We start from the raw sequence: 16,445 nt of genomic DNA on the forward strand, positions 1-16,445 counted from the left end.
CTGTTTTAGGGAGGGGTGGTTAATCACAGTGTGTAGGTACAATACAAGTATTAAAACTGGCCTTTTCAATAAACAACACTCAAGAAATCATGCATCTACAAGGGCAAGAAAAACAAAATGAAGTCTCTACCTCACTTTTTTGGGTTTTTTTTTGTTTTTTTTTAGATGGAGTTTTGCTCTTTTTGCCCAGCCTGGAGTGTAATGGCATAATCTTGGCTCACTGAAACCTTTGCTTCCCTGCAAACTTCGCCTCCCAGTATTACTTTTTTTTTTTTTTAATATGAGGCAGAGGCCAGGTGTGGTGGCTCATGCCTGTAATCCCAGCACTTTGGGAGGCCAAGGCAGGTGGATCACCTGAGGTCAGGAGTTCGAAACCCACCTGGCCAACATGGTGATTCCCATCTCTACCAAAAGTACAAAAAATTAGCCGGGTATGGTGGTGGATGCCTGTAATCCCCAGATACTCTGGAGGCTGAGGCAGGAGAATCACTTGAACCCAGGAGGCGGAGGTTGCAGTGAGCTAAGATTGCACCATTGCACTATGGCCTGGGCAACAAGAACAAAACTTCATCTCAAAAAAAAAAAAAAAAAAAAATTACTACCAAATGTACAAGAGACTAAAAATACAAGAATATCTTCTTAACTTTGCAATGGGATATTTTAAAAGGAGAGCAAAAACAATCTTTATAAAAGAAAATATTGATAAATCTGACACACTAGTATTAAGAACTTTTGTTCATCAAAGGAACCAAAAGACAATAAAAACACAGCTCAATAACAGGAGTAGATATGTTTAATATATTTGAACAATCTAGGACTAGTGTCCAGAACACAAAGGAAATGCTAACGATCAGTAGAAAAATGTGTAAAAGATTTGAACAGGCATGTTACAAAAGAAGAAAAAGAAGAATCCCAAATGGCCAATAAATATGAAAAGGTGCCTGAACCTATCTGCCAAAAGACAACTGTACGTTAAAATCTCAGCAAGATCTCACTGTCTACATACAGGAGTAGCAAAAATCAAAATGTCTGATAATAACAAGTGCTGGAAAGAAAGGAAGCAACAAGACTTTTATATACTGCTGGCAGAAATGAAAATTGGTACAATTTCTTGGAAAACTGTTTAGCATTATCAAGAAAAGATAAAGAGAGGCATATGTTATGACCCAGGAACTTTGCTTGCTAGAGAAATTTTTGTACAAATACCAGGATACATGCTTACAGGCACATTTTTCATAAAAATAATCCAAATGTCCATCAACAGTGGAATGGATAAATACCACTGTGACAAATTCATACAATGGCACACTATACAGTAATGGAAACAAAACTGTACAACATAAATTCTCAAAAACATAATTTTGATAGAAGGAAGTCATCAAAATATAGACAGTAGGATTCCATTTACATGAAGTTCAAAACTAGACGTGTTTAACTAACAGATGGTGTTTAGAAACAGATCCTTAAGTGATAAAACCATAAAGAAAAGGAAGTCACTTCTAAAAGGTCAAATTAATACTTTATCATAAAATGCAGAGAAATGAGTGTGATTAGCAAAATAAACAGGAGCAGACAAAAGCATTCTGGAATGCTGGCAATGTCCTATTTCTCAATTAGTAGTCACTGAGGTTTTTGCCTTCATAGTTTTCATTATTGTGTGCAAGTAAGTATCTGTGTACTGTATTATATAAGGCAAGGGGTTTCAAAGATACATTTTTAAATAGTCCAAAAACAGTTTACATAATCATAATGGAAAATACCACTGAATCCAAAGAAATACAAGCAACAATTGGAGAATATTATGAATACCTCTATGCACATAAACTAGAAAATCTAGAAGAAGTGGATAAATTCTTGGACACATACACCCTCCCAAGACTGAACCAGGAAGACACTGAATTCTTGAACAGACCAATAATGAGCTCTGAAATGCAAGCAGTAATAAACAGCCAACCAACCAAAAAAAGCCCAGGATCAGAAGGATTCACAGTTGAAGTCTATCAGGTATACAAAGAAGAGCTGGTACTATTCCTACTGAAACTATTCCAAAAAATTGAGGAGAAGGGACTCCCCACTAACTCATTCTATGAGGTCAGCATTATCCTGATACCAAAACCTTGAAGAGATACAACAAAGAAAACTTCAGGCCAATATCCTTGAAGAACATCAATGCAAAATTCTCAACAAAATACTGGCAATCCAAATCTAGCAGCACATCAAAAAGCTTATCCACCATAATGAAGTAGGCCTCATCTCTGGGAAGGAAGGTTGGTAACCTACAGAATGGGAGAAAACTTTTGCAAACTATGCATCCAACAAAGGCCTAATACCCAGCATCTATAAGGAGCTTAAACAAATTTACAAGATAAAAACCAATAACCCCATTAAAAAGTGGGCAAAGGCCATGAACAGACACTTCTCCAAAGAAGACATACAGGCAGCCAACAATCATTTTTAAAAAGTTCCACATCACTGATCATTAGAGAAATGCTAATCAAAACCACAATAAGATATCATCTCACACAGTCAGAATGGCTATGATTAAAATGTTAAAAAATAACAGATGCTGGTGAGGTTGTGGGGAAAAAGGAATGCTTATACACTCAGTTTGATGAAGTTTGACTACTGCACACAACTATCTAACCACCACCTAAAACAAAATACAGAACACTTTTTAATCACCCTAGAAATTTCCTTATGCCCCTTTCCAGTAAGTTATCCTTCTCTCAACACCTGCTTCTTGTTGTTTCTTTTTTAAAAATACAAACCATTTATAAGTTAAATCTGTCATATTCATGAAATAACAATTCAATTTTTCTTTATAGTAGTCTTCCAAGGGAGGCTAGCTGAAAAACGTCTGAAAAACATCTTCATTTTACTTTGGGCTATATACTTGTCACTTTCTGACAAAACATGGGTGTCACGCAGCTATATTCAGTCATGTATCAGTTGCAATGAGGAAACAACCATGTAAGCTGAGAACATAGTGAAGGGATCAAAAGAAGAGATTCCTAGTATTGAATGCTTCCCATTTCTTCAGCTGAAGAATTCCAGCTGAAAATATGAGAAGCAAAACCACGGGGTTTGGAAGATAGGCAGTGTCTAGCAGGACCTGAACACAGTTTTCTGAATATAATTAGACTGAAAAAGCTCTTAAAGCTTCCTGATTTCTCTCTCTGAGCCTAGACTATGTAACTATGTGTTACACAGTCACAACAGTTAGCAAAAAGAGGAAAATGGTAGGGAAGAGTTTCTACCTTTCTACCTTACACAGGTATCTGTGAATGGAATTTTACAAGATAAGTTTTGAAAATACCAAAGCATGGCATGGTTTGCTATAGGTATTACAATGTAAATTGTGATTTCAAATATTGCAATTCACTTCAAATCATCAATGCTGCCAGCTATGTCATTTGCTTATTCAGATTGAAAAGAGTCACAGCTGAATCTCTATTTAAATTTGGCAGGATTCTATAAAGTCAGGAAAGGCAATTGGACAAACTCCATGTCCAATCCATCTGCTTAAACTGTTTACTTATAGTAACAGCATACACATGTCTCATGTTACTGATAAACCACAGAAAAGCTTCTGGGATGCTGTTACTATCCAAACTTAAATGTAATGTTTATCATCACAAAGTAATGAGAAAAGTCAATGCAAATACAGATCACATTGACTTGGACCAAATTTAACACAATGGTAAGAATAAGGAAAATGCTTTTCAATATGTAAGAGTATTTTTTTAAACTCTTTTTTGAAATAATTGAACATTTCTTCAATAAAAGGGTCTTTTATTTGGAGCAATTTATTTTACCTTAAATTCTGAAAATTAATTTTATTGTTAAACATAAACATACAGAAAAGTCAGAAAAAATAGCAAACCTGTATTTTAATTTTACAGAATAATTTTAAGAATAATTTTAATTTGAACAATGTGTAACCAGTATCCAGTCAAGAAAAAGAAAACGAGAAGCACAGAGGAAGCCACCTATATGACTCTTTCTGACCACACATCTCAACCTTCTCTCTGAACAATCACGATCCTGATTTTTAGGAAATTTCTTTTTCTATTTTCTTTACAGTTTTACCACCTATGTGTTATTCCAAAACAACACAGGTCCTTTTGCCTTTTCTTGAACTTTATATGACTGGAATTGTAACAGTATATATATTTTTTGGTGACTTGTTTCACTAAAGAGAGTTTGTGACATACATACTGTTATCCATAGATGCAGTTCATTCATTTTTATTGTTGAATAATAATCCATTATATGAACATACCATAATTTGTATCTCCAACTATTGATGGATTCTTGCACTATTTTCCATATGTGGTGATTATAAACAATGCTGCCATTGAACATTTGTGTATATCTTGCCTGGTGGATATATGCATTGCTTTCCATGGAGTATATGCCTAAAAGTGAAATATGATACACATGTCTACAAATTTAGTAGACAACAGGAGACTGTTTGCTACATGGTAGGCTCAACTTATGTTATCACGAACATTGTCTGTATGTTCCCATTGCTCTAGTTCTTTGCCAATACTTGGTATTTTCAATCTAATTTTTGTCATTCTGATAAGTGAATCACATTATCACACGGAATTTTTAATTTGAATTGTCCTGATTATTAAAGAGGTTGACTATCTACACATTTATTTTTTAGCTATTTGGATTTCTTTCAGAATGCCTATTCTCTTGACCATTATCCTACTGGTTTAGTTTGTTTTTGCATCTCATTAATTTGTAGGAATTCCTTACATACTCTAGATGCCACTCTTTTGTTGATTATATATATAAAAAAATATTCTTCCCTTCTATTGCTTGTCTTGTTACTCTCTTCCTGGTGTCTTTTGATGAACAAAAGTTATTATTTTTAATGCAGCCCAATTTATCAAGTTTCCCTTTATTGTTAATTTCTTTTGTGTCATTTTCTTGTCCAGGTAAAACTCCAAGGTAAAGAAGAGATTAGTCTATCTTATCTTCTAAAAATTAGTTTTTTCTTTTCATATTTAGATCCATCTGAAATTAACTTTTTGTTTATGATGTGAGATAGAGGTAACTTTTTTTAAAAAACAAGGATATTCAATCATTATAGTCTTTATTCACTAAATAGAGCATACTTTCCCACAGTGTTCTGTGGTGCTTCCTTTTTCCACATGTGCATAGACAAGTACCTCACATGTCACAGATCAAGCATATATATACAAATGGTACTGTTTACAAATTCAATTATGTTCCATTCTTCTTTTTCTCCATCTTATCACCAATAGTACACTATCCTAATTACTGTGGCTTTATAAAAAGTGTTTATACTTGGTAGAGCAAATCTTCCGTATCGTTCCCTCTCCCCCCGCCCCACAAGTCTCGCTCTGTTGCCCAGTCTGGAGTGCAGTGGCGCAATCTTGGCTCACTGCAACTTCTGACTCCTGGGTTTGAGCAATTCTCCTGTTTCAGTCTCCCAAGTAGCTGGGATTACAGGTGTCCACCACCACACCTGGTTAATTTTTTTTATTTTTAGTAGAAGCGGGGTTTTGTCATGTTGTCCAGTCTGGTCTTGAACTCCTGTCAAGTGATCCACCCGTCTCAGCCTCCCAAAGTGCTGGTCATATTGTTCTTTTTCAACAGGGTTTTGCACACTGCTTCATTGGATCTTTGAATTTCCATATTTTAGAATCTGCGTCTAAATATTGTTCTTTAGAAATTCTAAATAGTGTTTTAGAATTTCCAAAGAACAAAGTGTTGGACTTTTAAATGAGATTTCACTGAATCTACAAATAAGCTTGGGCAGAAAAGAAAAATACACCATAGTGAATTTTCCAATCCATAAACATTATAGATTTACTCCTAGATATTTAATATTTTGGTAATATACAAATATAATTGATTTTTATATACTGCCCATTGTCTAGCATCCTTGTTAATCTAACTTATTTGTGCTAATATTTATCTGTAAATTATTTTAAATTTTCTATGTATAACATATCATTTGCTAACAATGACTATTTCACTTTTTCTCTCAAATTACAACTTTTATTTATTTTTCCACTAGTTAGAACCCCCATTTTAAGCAGAAGTGTTGACAGCAAATATTCTCTTTTTGTACACAATTTCAAAGGGAAATTTTTCAACATTTCACCAGTAAATATTATTTTGCTATAATTTTTTTGGTAGATTCAATTAGTCAGATTAACGAAATTCCATTCTATTCCTGGTTTACTATGAATCTTTATCATTAACTGATGCTGAACTTACCAAACGCTTTTGCTGCGTCTTTTGAGATGATATTTTTTCTTTTCTTCTGTTAATATATCATAATTTTCCAATGTTAAAGCAAACTTAAGTATCTTGAATAAATCCAACTTTGTTGTGATATATTATCCTTATTAGATACTGCATGATTCAGTTTGCTAAAATTTTGTTTAGAAATTCTCACTCCACATTTATGAATGAGATTGGTTTACAATTTTACTTTCTTTAGTTTCACTGTGACATCTGCGAATGTGGATTTCTTTTCATTTACCCTGCTTGGGCATAATTGGGCTTCTTGAATCTGTAAATTGATTTGTAAGTTTTGGAAAGTTCTAAATGATGATCACTTCAAATACTGTTTCTGCCCTATTTTCTTCTCTTTTTTCCTTTTGGAGCTCTAATTATACAGAAATTAGACATTTTCACCATATATTATATCCTTCTTACACTCTGCTCTTTATTTTCCATATCTTTTTCTCTCCATGCTCAGTCTGGATTCTTTCTTATGATCTATCTTCCAGTGCTTGGCTTATTCTACTGTTACCTCATCTATAATTTTTGTAATTTTTATTACTAAAAGGTTCAGTTCTCAAATTCTTATTTTTTCTCAAATGTGCTATATATCTTTTAAAACAATTAATATTTATATCTTTGATCATGATAAGCATAGTTCTGGAGCCTCTGCAGGTCTGTTTCTATTGGTTTTTATGCATGTTGTCTTGTCCCTTTGTATGCTTCATTACCTTACTTGGCCAAACACTACATTTGAAATTTATTTTGTTGAGATAATTTGAGACTTAGGTTGCTATTATCTTTCTCCAAAATAAATTTTCCAATTGCTTCTGTTAGCCACCTGGGGTATTAGCAATTTAGAATCATTTTAATCTTTTTTCAGTGATTTGGATTTTCCCAGCCACCTACATGATTTGAAACTGAGTTGTCTGTGTAATGACTGGTGTACTTCCCGCCTACCCTTTTTCCTTGTACAGTCCTTTAAGATCCCAAACCAAAACATGAGGTTTTTTTGCCATAGTCCCTATCATTGATTGTCCTAGATGCCAATATATTTTTTTCTCATCAGTCCTGCAGTCTCAAAGGAACTAATCAAACTCATGTCCACTTCTTTTGGATCATCAATGGTACCTAGTCCAAAAATGTCAAATTTCTGGATCTTGGTCCAGTAATTATTCATTACCCTGTTTGCAGTTCAGTTTTATTTCATATTTTATCTAGTTTTATTGTCATCAGTGGAAGGACAGTTCTGAATCACCTACCGTCTCTACTGCTAAGTCCATTCCTATAGAAATTTTCAAGCTTGCCTTTTACTTCCTCAGAAGATAGCAAGCATAGTTTTGTAATCTGTGACTAGTAATAACAGAGCCTTACAGTTCTAGTTTCTGCTTACTCATCACGACTTACTTACTTTTGGGGTTATCTTTTCACTATGGCTACTTGTCCTTGTAAAATTGTTTAACAGAAAGTATCTGAGGCCTAGAATGAAGGTGTCTTCTTCCAATGAGGATTTGTATTCTCTTCTAATTGATTCCTAAAGACACCACAAGTCAATCTAGGACAACTTTAAACTGAATTCACCGTCTGAAATAATACAGGTGATGTGAATTTGAGCAACAAATCTATGCCAGGGGTTGGACTATGGGTATAAATTCTGCATTGTGCCAAAGTGCTTTCTTCATAGTCCTGAGAGTGGGATGCAAAGGTTCATCATTATGTGATGGAGTAGGCTGATGTGGTCTTATCTTCATGAAAGGAAAATCGGAAAAATCTCCTATTAGACCTCATACTTAGGCAGCCCTTATACTTTTACTTTCATCACCTTACACGATGACGCCTGTAAACCACAACCCACATTTGCCAATCTGGCACATGCTTTTTGGGGCAATTAAGTTATAAGCACAACTTTGTAAATTCTTGTTTTTTCCTTGGACTGGGAATTCTTTAATTTCTTCTTAGCTATTTGATGCTTTTAAGAAAACTGCTTTCTTCCCCACCCAGCATTTTCAGATATTTTTGTCGGGAGAGTTGGTACCAGTACCCTAGACCAAAGTATGTTAGTAAACAGAAGCGGCTTAAGATATTTTTAAAAGCATAACACATAAATAAAGCTTACATACTTTTAATTTCTGAATGAAATCAGAAAACCCAACAAAACAGAAGGAACCTGAAATTCATAGTAAGTACTACAAAACCCAGGTCTCCTCAGTTTCCTGACCCCTTCCATGACAAGAGCATTTCTATACATCACAAGTTTAATCCATTAGGTCTAAAGTAGTTCTCAGAACTTTAGAAAAATTATCTAAAGAAACACTGTCTCAAGCGATAGTAGAAAGCATCCATGTTTTGAGGTCTAAATTAAGCAAATAAATACCTCAAGATTTATCTCTCACCATTCCTCCATTAGTGCTTACACTTGCCCAAGTTCTACTGTCTTACCTTGTCTCTTCTAGACTGTCTTCAAATATCCTTCACTGGGTACCTGGCTTTGGCTCTAATAAGTTTGTTACTCCAGACAGTTTTCCAAACAAAAAGGAATGGCTATTTACAATACCTAGACTGAAATCATAAATATCATCAGCTGAATTACACTGAAATATCAGTATTACTCTACAGAAGTCTTCATAAAGTGAGTGTGTCTTGGCTAGGTGAAAAGGATTTTAGTATAAAAGTAGCAAAAGGATCTTATTGTAGGTAAGTCTAAACTCTTAGGTGGTCCTGCAGTGTATACTCTGAGGACAGCTTTACAGCAAGGTTCCTGACACAGACCATTTAGACTGGGAGCCAGACAACATTTTTCTCCCCCAAATTATAAGAAACCAGAGGTATTTCAGCAAATTGCCCCTTTGTGAATGAAATAACTTTAGGTAAATTTTGATACTGAATACCTTTCTTATATAGATGATTTTGCCTTTTCCTCAAAAGTTCTATTACTTTAACCCAAAACAATATTCATGAGATAAGATACGTGTAGCAGTGTCTTCAAGCAATTGCCTTTTAATTCAAAGTACTCTATCCTTTACAAAAATAATCAGTATATAATAATTTTAAAAAAGATCAGAGATTTTTCCCAAAGCACATTAAATCTTTAAATACTGCATTCTAGCAAATGTGTGACAACTACCAGTTTCTGAACCTCTGGTATCCTGAAAGGGATGTGTTACACACAAGAACTGACTTTACAGCTCTGCCATAATGCCACACTGAATAGGCTGCTTTCGGTTTCTCCAGATGATTGTACTATCTGATGCCAAAATGTAGTTGAGCACTACCTTGTAAAGTGGGACATTCATATGCCTGAGAACCCCACAATTCCACCATTGAGGCATATGCCCTAGACTACAGCAGTGATTCTCAGAATATGGTCCTTGGACTAGCAGCATCAATATGACTTAGGAACTTGTTAGGAATACAAATTCTCCAGACCCACCCTAAACCTACTTAATCAGAAATCTGGGGCAGGAGCCGGCGGCAGCAATCTGTGTTTTAACAAGTTCTCTAGGCAATTCTGATGTAGACGAAAGACTGAGACCCCCAGCTTTAAAGAAATTCTTGTTTATTTACTCTGATACAAGAATGTTTGAGCAGCACTGTTTGCCCATGCTTGCGTGCACTCTCTCTCTCTCTCTCACATACATAATACAAACTCTCTCTCTCTGAAATGTCCATTGTCAGAACAGATTTAAAAACTGTAGTATTAATACAACAAAGGACTTACTCTACAGCAGAGAAAAGCAATGAAAAACAGCTATAAGGCTAAAAACTTAGAACCATAATTTTGACTGAAAAAATAATTGCAGAAGTCTATTGTACAATATTTTATGAAGGTCAAAACCAACTAATGTTATTTAAAAATACATTTACGTGATAAAGCAATAAAGCTATTTCTAAAAAACAATGATACACCTTTAATTCTGTACAGTATTTCCTTTAAAGGAAACAGGAATGGGGTGAGAAAGGATCATATTGAGAACCACAAATGTAGTGGTAACAATCTTACTCCTAAATTGGGTGGTGAGTTCACAGCTGTTCACTGTATTTGTATTATTTTTATTATAATTTCTTTTGTATATATCAAATATAACATAATAACCTTTAAACCTAGAAAACAAAACAAAACCAAAAACCAAAAACTACAGCTAATAAATGAAAACAGCCATTACTTTAAATAGAAAATTAGAAACCACCTAAATATTATACTTTATGTAAAATGTGATATGTTCATTCCATTAAAGGTTTTTAAAGACATGATAAAGTATTCATGATAAAACAATATTAAAAAGTCCAATAAAATGTTTAGAAGAAGATACAATAAAATGTTATCAGTTGATATTACAGGAAGTTTTATTTCTTCTTTGTACATTTAACATTTTCCTATAGTGAATAATAAATACTTTAAAAATCACTGAGGATATTTAAACTATAATTGAGATATTTAATGATTCTAAGTCATTAAAGAAAACTGCCAAATCTGTTGGAACCAGGGGATATTGGTGTTTGTAGAAATTTGGTTGTGATTTATTAGGCTTTATAATTCAAAGTTTTCTATTTTCTGCTATAGAGTCATACATCTTTATTATTGTGATTCCTGACAAAATAATTTCAGTTTGTTTGTGTGGGGAAAATATGACTGAGGAAACCATGACCTAAAGAGGACTTCAATTTAAAAAACCTGAAAATAACTTCATGTAAACAACTGAAAAGAACAAAAGTAAAAAAAAAAAAAAATACATCTATTATTAACTAGCTTTAAAAAACAGAAGAAAGGCATATACTGAGTCTGCCTTATAGCTCTATGTACTGTCATAGCGAGAAAGGATCACAAAGATTAAGGTTAAAAAACCAGAGATAAGTTACACACCTCTTTTTCCAGTATTCTAGTGATCTCTCCTAGGGTCCGATCCAAAGCAGACACTTTATTGTTCGCCCATGAGCCACTGTCTTGTACTTGTAGTTGTTTTAGAAGATCTTTGGCTAATCGCTGAAGCCTTTAATACCAAATGAAAGGAAAGTATGACATTAATGAATTAGACTATAATGCTTCATTTCCCAAAACATCTTGAAACACAAGTTACTTGGAGTATTGTATTTGAAAATGCTTCGCAGAGCACCTGAGGGGAGAAAAAAGCAGACAACCAATAAAGCTGGTGTTATTTTATATTCATGACCACCAATCCACTCTTCATGGCACAAAACAGAACTAAAGGATAATATTATCAATCTACAGGTTTAGCTAGAGCAATTGATGCCTTTAGTTTCTATAAGATTCTTAAATTGGAACAGAACTAGGATCGGGAGAAGGTGAGAGGATGATAGAGAAAATGAATATAAGAACCTGAGCAGGTTTTTATACTTTGATTTAAAACTTCAAATAGGTTTGGATATTATTAGCTTTATAAACTCTCAGAAAGCTGAACTTCCAAATGTTTGTTTACAGGCAGTTTGGGGATTGTCTGCTACTCATATCATTTACTTAGAAGAGAACACTTATTTGCTTTCCACCAAGAAATACCACATTATACCTAGACTATAAGAGTCTTCATTCAGATCACTGTGTGCATTACTTCTTTCTGGCCCCTACCTCGTTTCATGCACCTCACTCTTGGAGCAAGCCTCCTCTGCTTTCCACTTATTTGCTTGAGAATCCACTAACAGATGCTCACCAGATCTCCCCACTTTTCCCCTATATATTATCCCCATTGCCTTAAATTTTTATCTGTGGTAGATTTCACAGTACATCATTATAATCATTTTCTTGCAAATGTCCTACATTTCCTGTCTGTTGTTCTGTTCTTCACTCTTCTTAGACAAACCCCAGCAGTGGTAATAATGTTTGTTTAGCTCTTACTATGGGCCAGGCGCCATTCTCAATGTTTTGCAGGCATTAATTTCTTTAGCGGGATTAATGAAAACAACTGCCAGACTTTTCCATTTCTGAATCTGGCGGGGGTAGGGGTGGTGTGGGAGTCAGACCATGCAAAATACTGGTAGGACTACTGATTCAAGATCTTACTAAATCTCTCTAGGGTGTTCATTCTCTCACTGTCCACAAGGATTTGCTTCACACATTCCCCACTCTCTTCAAAACTCTACCCTTTCCTTTCTCTCTCTTGCTTTCATAAGATGACCATACATTTCAAAGAGAAAACAGAAGTTATTGGAACAAGAAAATTTTCACTTTTGGCCATAAAATCTACAAGCTTATCTGCATTTCACCCATCTTCTTCTTTGTTCCTCTTATTACAGTCATTCCTTCCAGGCAGGACTAATTTCACCACACAGGATGTATGCATGAGTTCTTTCTGGATCTCAAACTCTCTCTTCTTCCTGTCTCAGGTCTTTCTGCAAATGTTCTTCATCTTTTCCTTCTGAAATGCTTCCTCCACTTCCACATTACCTAGAACGTTACTATTTATCCCTCGGCTTTTAGCACAAACATTACTTTCTCTGATTTGATTATTTCTTCAAAGCACTCATCACAAAAGAATTAAAAATACTTATTGAACTAACTGTTTAATGTGTGCTTCTTCTGCGCAAAGCTTTACAAGGGAATTTTCTGAAGTGATAGAAATGTTCTATATTTGCACTGTCCAACATGGTGACTAGAAGCTATTGTATTGAACAGTACAGAAGCAGAGTATTAACTTCATGAGAGAAGTGATCGCCTATCTGCTCACTGCTTTATCCTTATCATGTGACATGCTACTTTTACAGAAGTACACTCATTAGATATTTAATAAATTCATATCCTACAGAGAAAACTTCTTCTTTACATTAATTTTAACAATATCCAGACCAGGGATGGTGGTTCATGCTTGTAATCCCAGCACTTTGGGAGGTCAAGGCAGGAGGTTCACTTGAAGCCAGGAATCTGAGATCAGCCTGGGTAACAAAGCAAGACCTAGTTTCTATAAAAAATAAATAATTAGCTGGCAATGGTGGCGTGCACCTGTAGTCCTAGCTACTCAGGAGGCTTAAGTGGGAGGACTGCTTAAGTTCTGGCGTTCCAGACTGCAGTGAGCTTACACCACTGTGCTCCAGCCCAGGCAAGAGAGTGAGACCTCCGTCTCTAAAAAGAAAAAAACCCAATAACTTCATAGGTTACAAAATATATTTTCATGTATGTGATCCTATTTAATCCTCTCAACAACGCTGTCAATTAGTATTAGCCCTATTTGAAAATGCAAAAACTGATGCAGAGCAAGCCAAATGGAAGCCTTCACAGATGTCCTCCATACAAGAACACCAAATTGAACAACTATCCACATAAAAACGTACCTTAAAAATACTGCATGTTCTCACTCATAGGTGGGAATTGAACAATGAGATCACTTGGACATAGGAAGGGGAATATCACACACTGGGTCCTATTGTGGGGAGGGGGGAAGGGGAGGGATAGCATTAGGAGATATACGTAACGCAAATGACGAGTTAATGGATGCAGCACACCAACATGGTACATGTATACATATGTAACAAACCTACACGTTGTGCACATGTACCCTAGAACTTAAAGTATAAAAAAAAAAAGAACCAAAAGTTGGTGAATCACCACAGTACCTGGTTTTTACTTCGTATCACTGAAAAAGGCACCGAAGAGGTAGGAAAGACAGTTTTGAAATGCTGATGCCACTCCTCCCTCATCCCCCAGCAGTCACCCTGTGGTGCAGACAGAGAGTCTATGCACTTGGGAGACAGGAAGCACAGTGACAGAGGGACTTTGCATTGGAAATCAGTGCTAGCCAGTTACAGTGCAAAGCAACAGGACAGAATTCAGCTCGCCCCCACAGAGAGAGCATTTAGACTAGCCTTAGAGAGCAGGGAATCGCCCATCCTAGCAGTCGGAACTTGAGGTCCAGCAAGCCTTGTTACTGCAGGTTAAAGTGTTCTGGGGACCTAAATAAACTTGAAAGGAGGTTTAAGCCACAAGAACTGCATTTCCTGGGCAAGTCCTGGTGTTGTGCTGGGCTCAGAGTCAGTGAACTTGGGAAGAACGTGACCTATGAGACCAGCCAGGGCAGCCAAGGGAGTGTTTGCACCCACCGCCCCCAACCCCAGGCAGCTCACAACTCTGGTACAGACTCCTTCCCTATGCTTGAGTAAAGGGGAGGGAAGAGTAAAGAGGACTCTGTGCCAGGCACAGTGGCTCATACCTATAATCCCAGTGCTTTGGGAGGCTGAGGCAGGAGGATTGCTTGGGCCCAGGAGTTCGAGACCAGCCTGGGCAACATGGTGAAAGCCTGTCTCTACCAAAAAATACAAAAATTAGTTGGGTGTGGTGGCACACACTTACAGTCCCACCTACTCGGGAGGCTGAGGAGGCAGGATCGATTGAGTTTCAAAAGTCAAGGCTGCAGTGAGCTAGGATTTCATGCTACTGTACTCTAGCCTGGGTGAAAAAGCAAGACCCTGTCTCAAAAAAAAAAAAAAAAAAAGAGGACTTTGTCTTGCAACTTGGAAACCAGCTCAGCCATAATAGGACAGAATAACTGGGCAGAATCCTGAGGCTCCCATTCCAGGCCCTAGCTCCTGGATGGTATTTTAAGACATATCCTGGGGAAAAATGGAATGGGCTACCTTAAAGGGAAAGACCCAGTCCTGGAAGGATTTGTCATCTGCTGACAAAAGAGTACTTGGGCCCTGACGAGTTAGCAGTGTTAGCCAGGAAGCACTCGCCAAGGGCCTTGGGTGAGACTCAGAGACCTGATGGCTTCAGATGGGATACAGTACCTTCCCAGCTGTGGTGGCTATGGGAAAGACTACTTCTGCTTGAGAAAAGGGGAGGGAAGAGTAAGGGAACTTTGTTTTGCAGCTTAGGTATCAGCTTGACCACAGTTGGGTAGAGCAATAATGGGTTCTTGAGGTCCCTGATTCCAGGCCTTGGCTCTTGGACGGTATTTCTGAACCTGACCTGGGCCACAGGGGAGCCACTGTCCTGAATGGAAAGGCCCAAGTCAGGCAGCATACACCACAAACTGAATGAAGAGCCCTTGGGCCTTGAGTGAACACTGGCAGTAGCCAGGCAGTACTCACCATGGGCCTGGGGTGGTAGCGGCCACAGAAAGAGACTGCTATGACTATAGAAAGGGGAGGGAAAAGTGGGAAGGACTTTGTCTTGTGGTTTGAGTGTCAACTCAACCACAGTAGAACAGAGCACTAGGTTGATTCCTAATGTTTCTGACTCTAGGCCCTGGCTCCTGGATGGCACATCTGGACCCGCTGGGGTCAGGCAGAACTTGCTGCACTGAAGGGAGATACATAACCCTGGCCAGTTTTGTCACCTGCTGATTGTACAGCCCTAGAGAGACTTCAGCAAACAAAGGTGGTAGCCAGGCAGTAGTTACTGCAGGCCGTGGGAGAGACACAGTAATCTGTGCTTCAGGTCTGACCTACCACAGGCCCAGTGGTGGGGGCTACAGGGGTGCTTGTGTCAACCTTCATCTAGCTGCAAGCAGCTCAGCACAGAGAGAGAGAGACTCCATTTGTTTGGGAGAAAATAAGGGAAGAGAACAGGAATTTCTGCCTGGTTGTCCAGAAAATTCTGGATCTTATCCAAGACCACCAAGGCAGTACCTCTACGAATCTACAAGAGCCATAGTGTTACTGGGCTTGGGGTTCCCCCAAATGCAGATATAACTGCGGTGGCCAATAACTTAGGTTTCAACACCCAAGTCCCTTTGGATACCTGGAAAGCATTCCCAAGAAGGACAGGGACAAACAAGCCTACACTGTGAAGACTACAATAAATACCTAACTCTTCAATGCCCAGACACCTACAAACACCCAACGATCTCACCTAATGAACTAAATAAGGCACCAGGGACCAATCCTGGAGAAACAGAGGTAAGTGACCTTTCCGGCAGAGAATTCAAAATAGTTGTTTTGATGAAACTCAAAGAAATTCAAGATAACACAGAGAAGGAATTCAGAATTCTATCAGATACATTTAGCGAAGAGATGAAAATAATTAAAAATAATCTTTGGGAGGCCAAGGCAGGCAGATCTACAAGGTCAGGAGATCGAGATCATCCTGGCTAACACGTTGAAACCCTGTTTTGACTAAAAATACAAAAAATTAGCTGGGTATGATGGCAGGCACCTATAATTCCAGCTAATCAGTAGCTGAGACAGGAGAATGGAGTGAACCCAGGAGGCGGAGCTTGCAGTGAGCCAAG

General features: G+C 37.1%; 1 protein-coding gene across 4 annotated transcripts in view; it reads right to left on the reverse strand.

The window, feature by feature from the left end:
• Positions 1-16,445, reverse strand: part of SCAPER (S-phase cyclin A associated protein in the ER) — a 587,291-nt gene that overhangs the window by 238,804 nt on the left and 332,042 nt on the right. For all 4 annotated transcript variants that reach the window (XM_030930958.1, XM_030930961.1, XM_030930960.1 and 1 more), the window contains one exon: positions 11,132-11,258. In XM_030930958.1, the coding sequence (XP_030786818.1) occupies positions 11,132-11,258 (127 nt within the window). The remainder of the gene's footprint in view (positions 1-11,131; positions 11,259-16,445) is intronic.

The sequence above is a fragment of the Rhinopithecus roxellana genome, chromosome 5 (assembly GCF_007565055.1).
Source record: "Rhinopithecus roxellana isolate Shanxi Qingling chromosome 5, ASM756505v1, whole genome shotgun sequence".
Classification (NCBI taxonomy): domain Eukaryota; kingdom Metazoa; phylum Chordata; class Mammalia; order Primates; family Cercopithecidae; genus Rhinopithecus; species Rhinopithecus roxellana.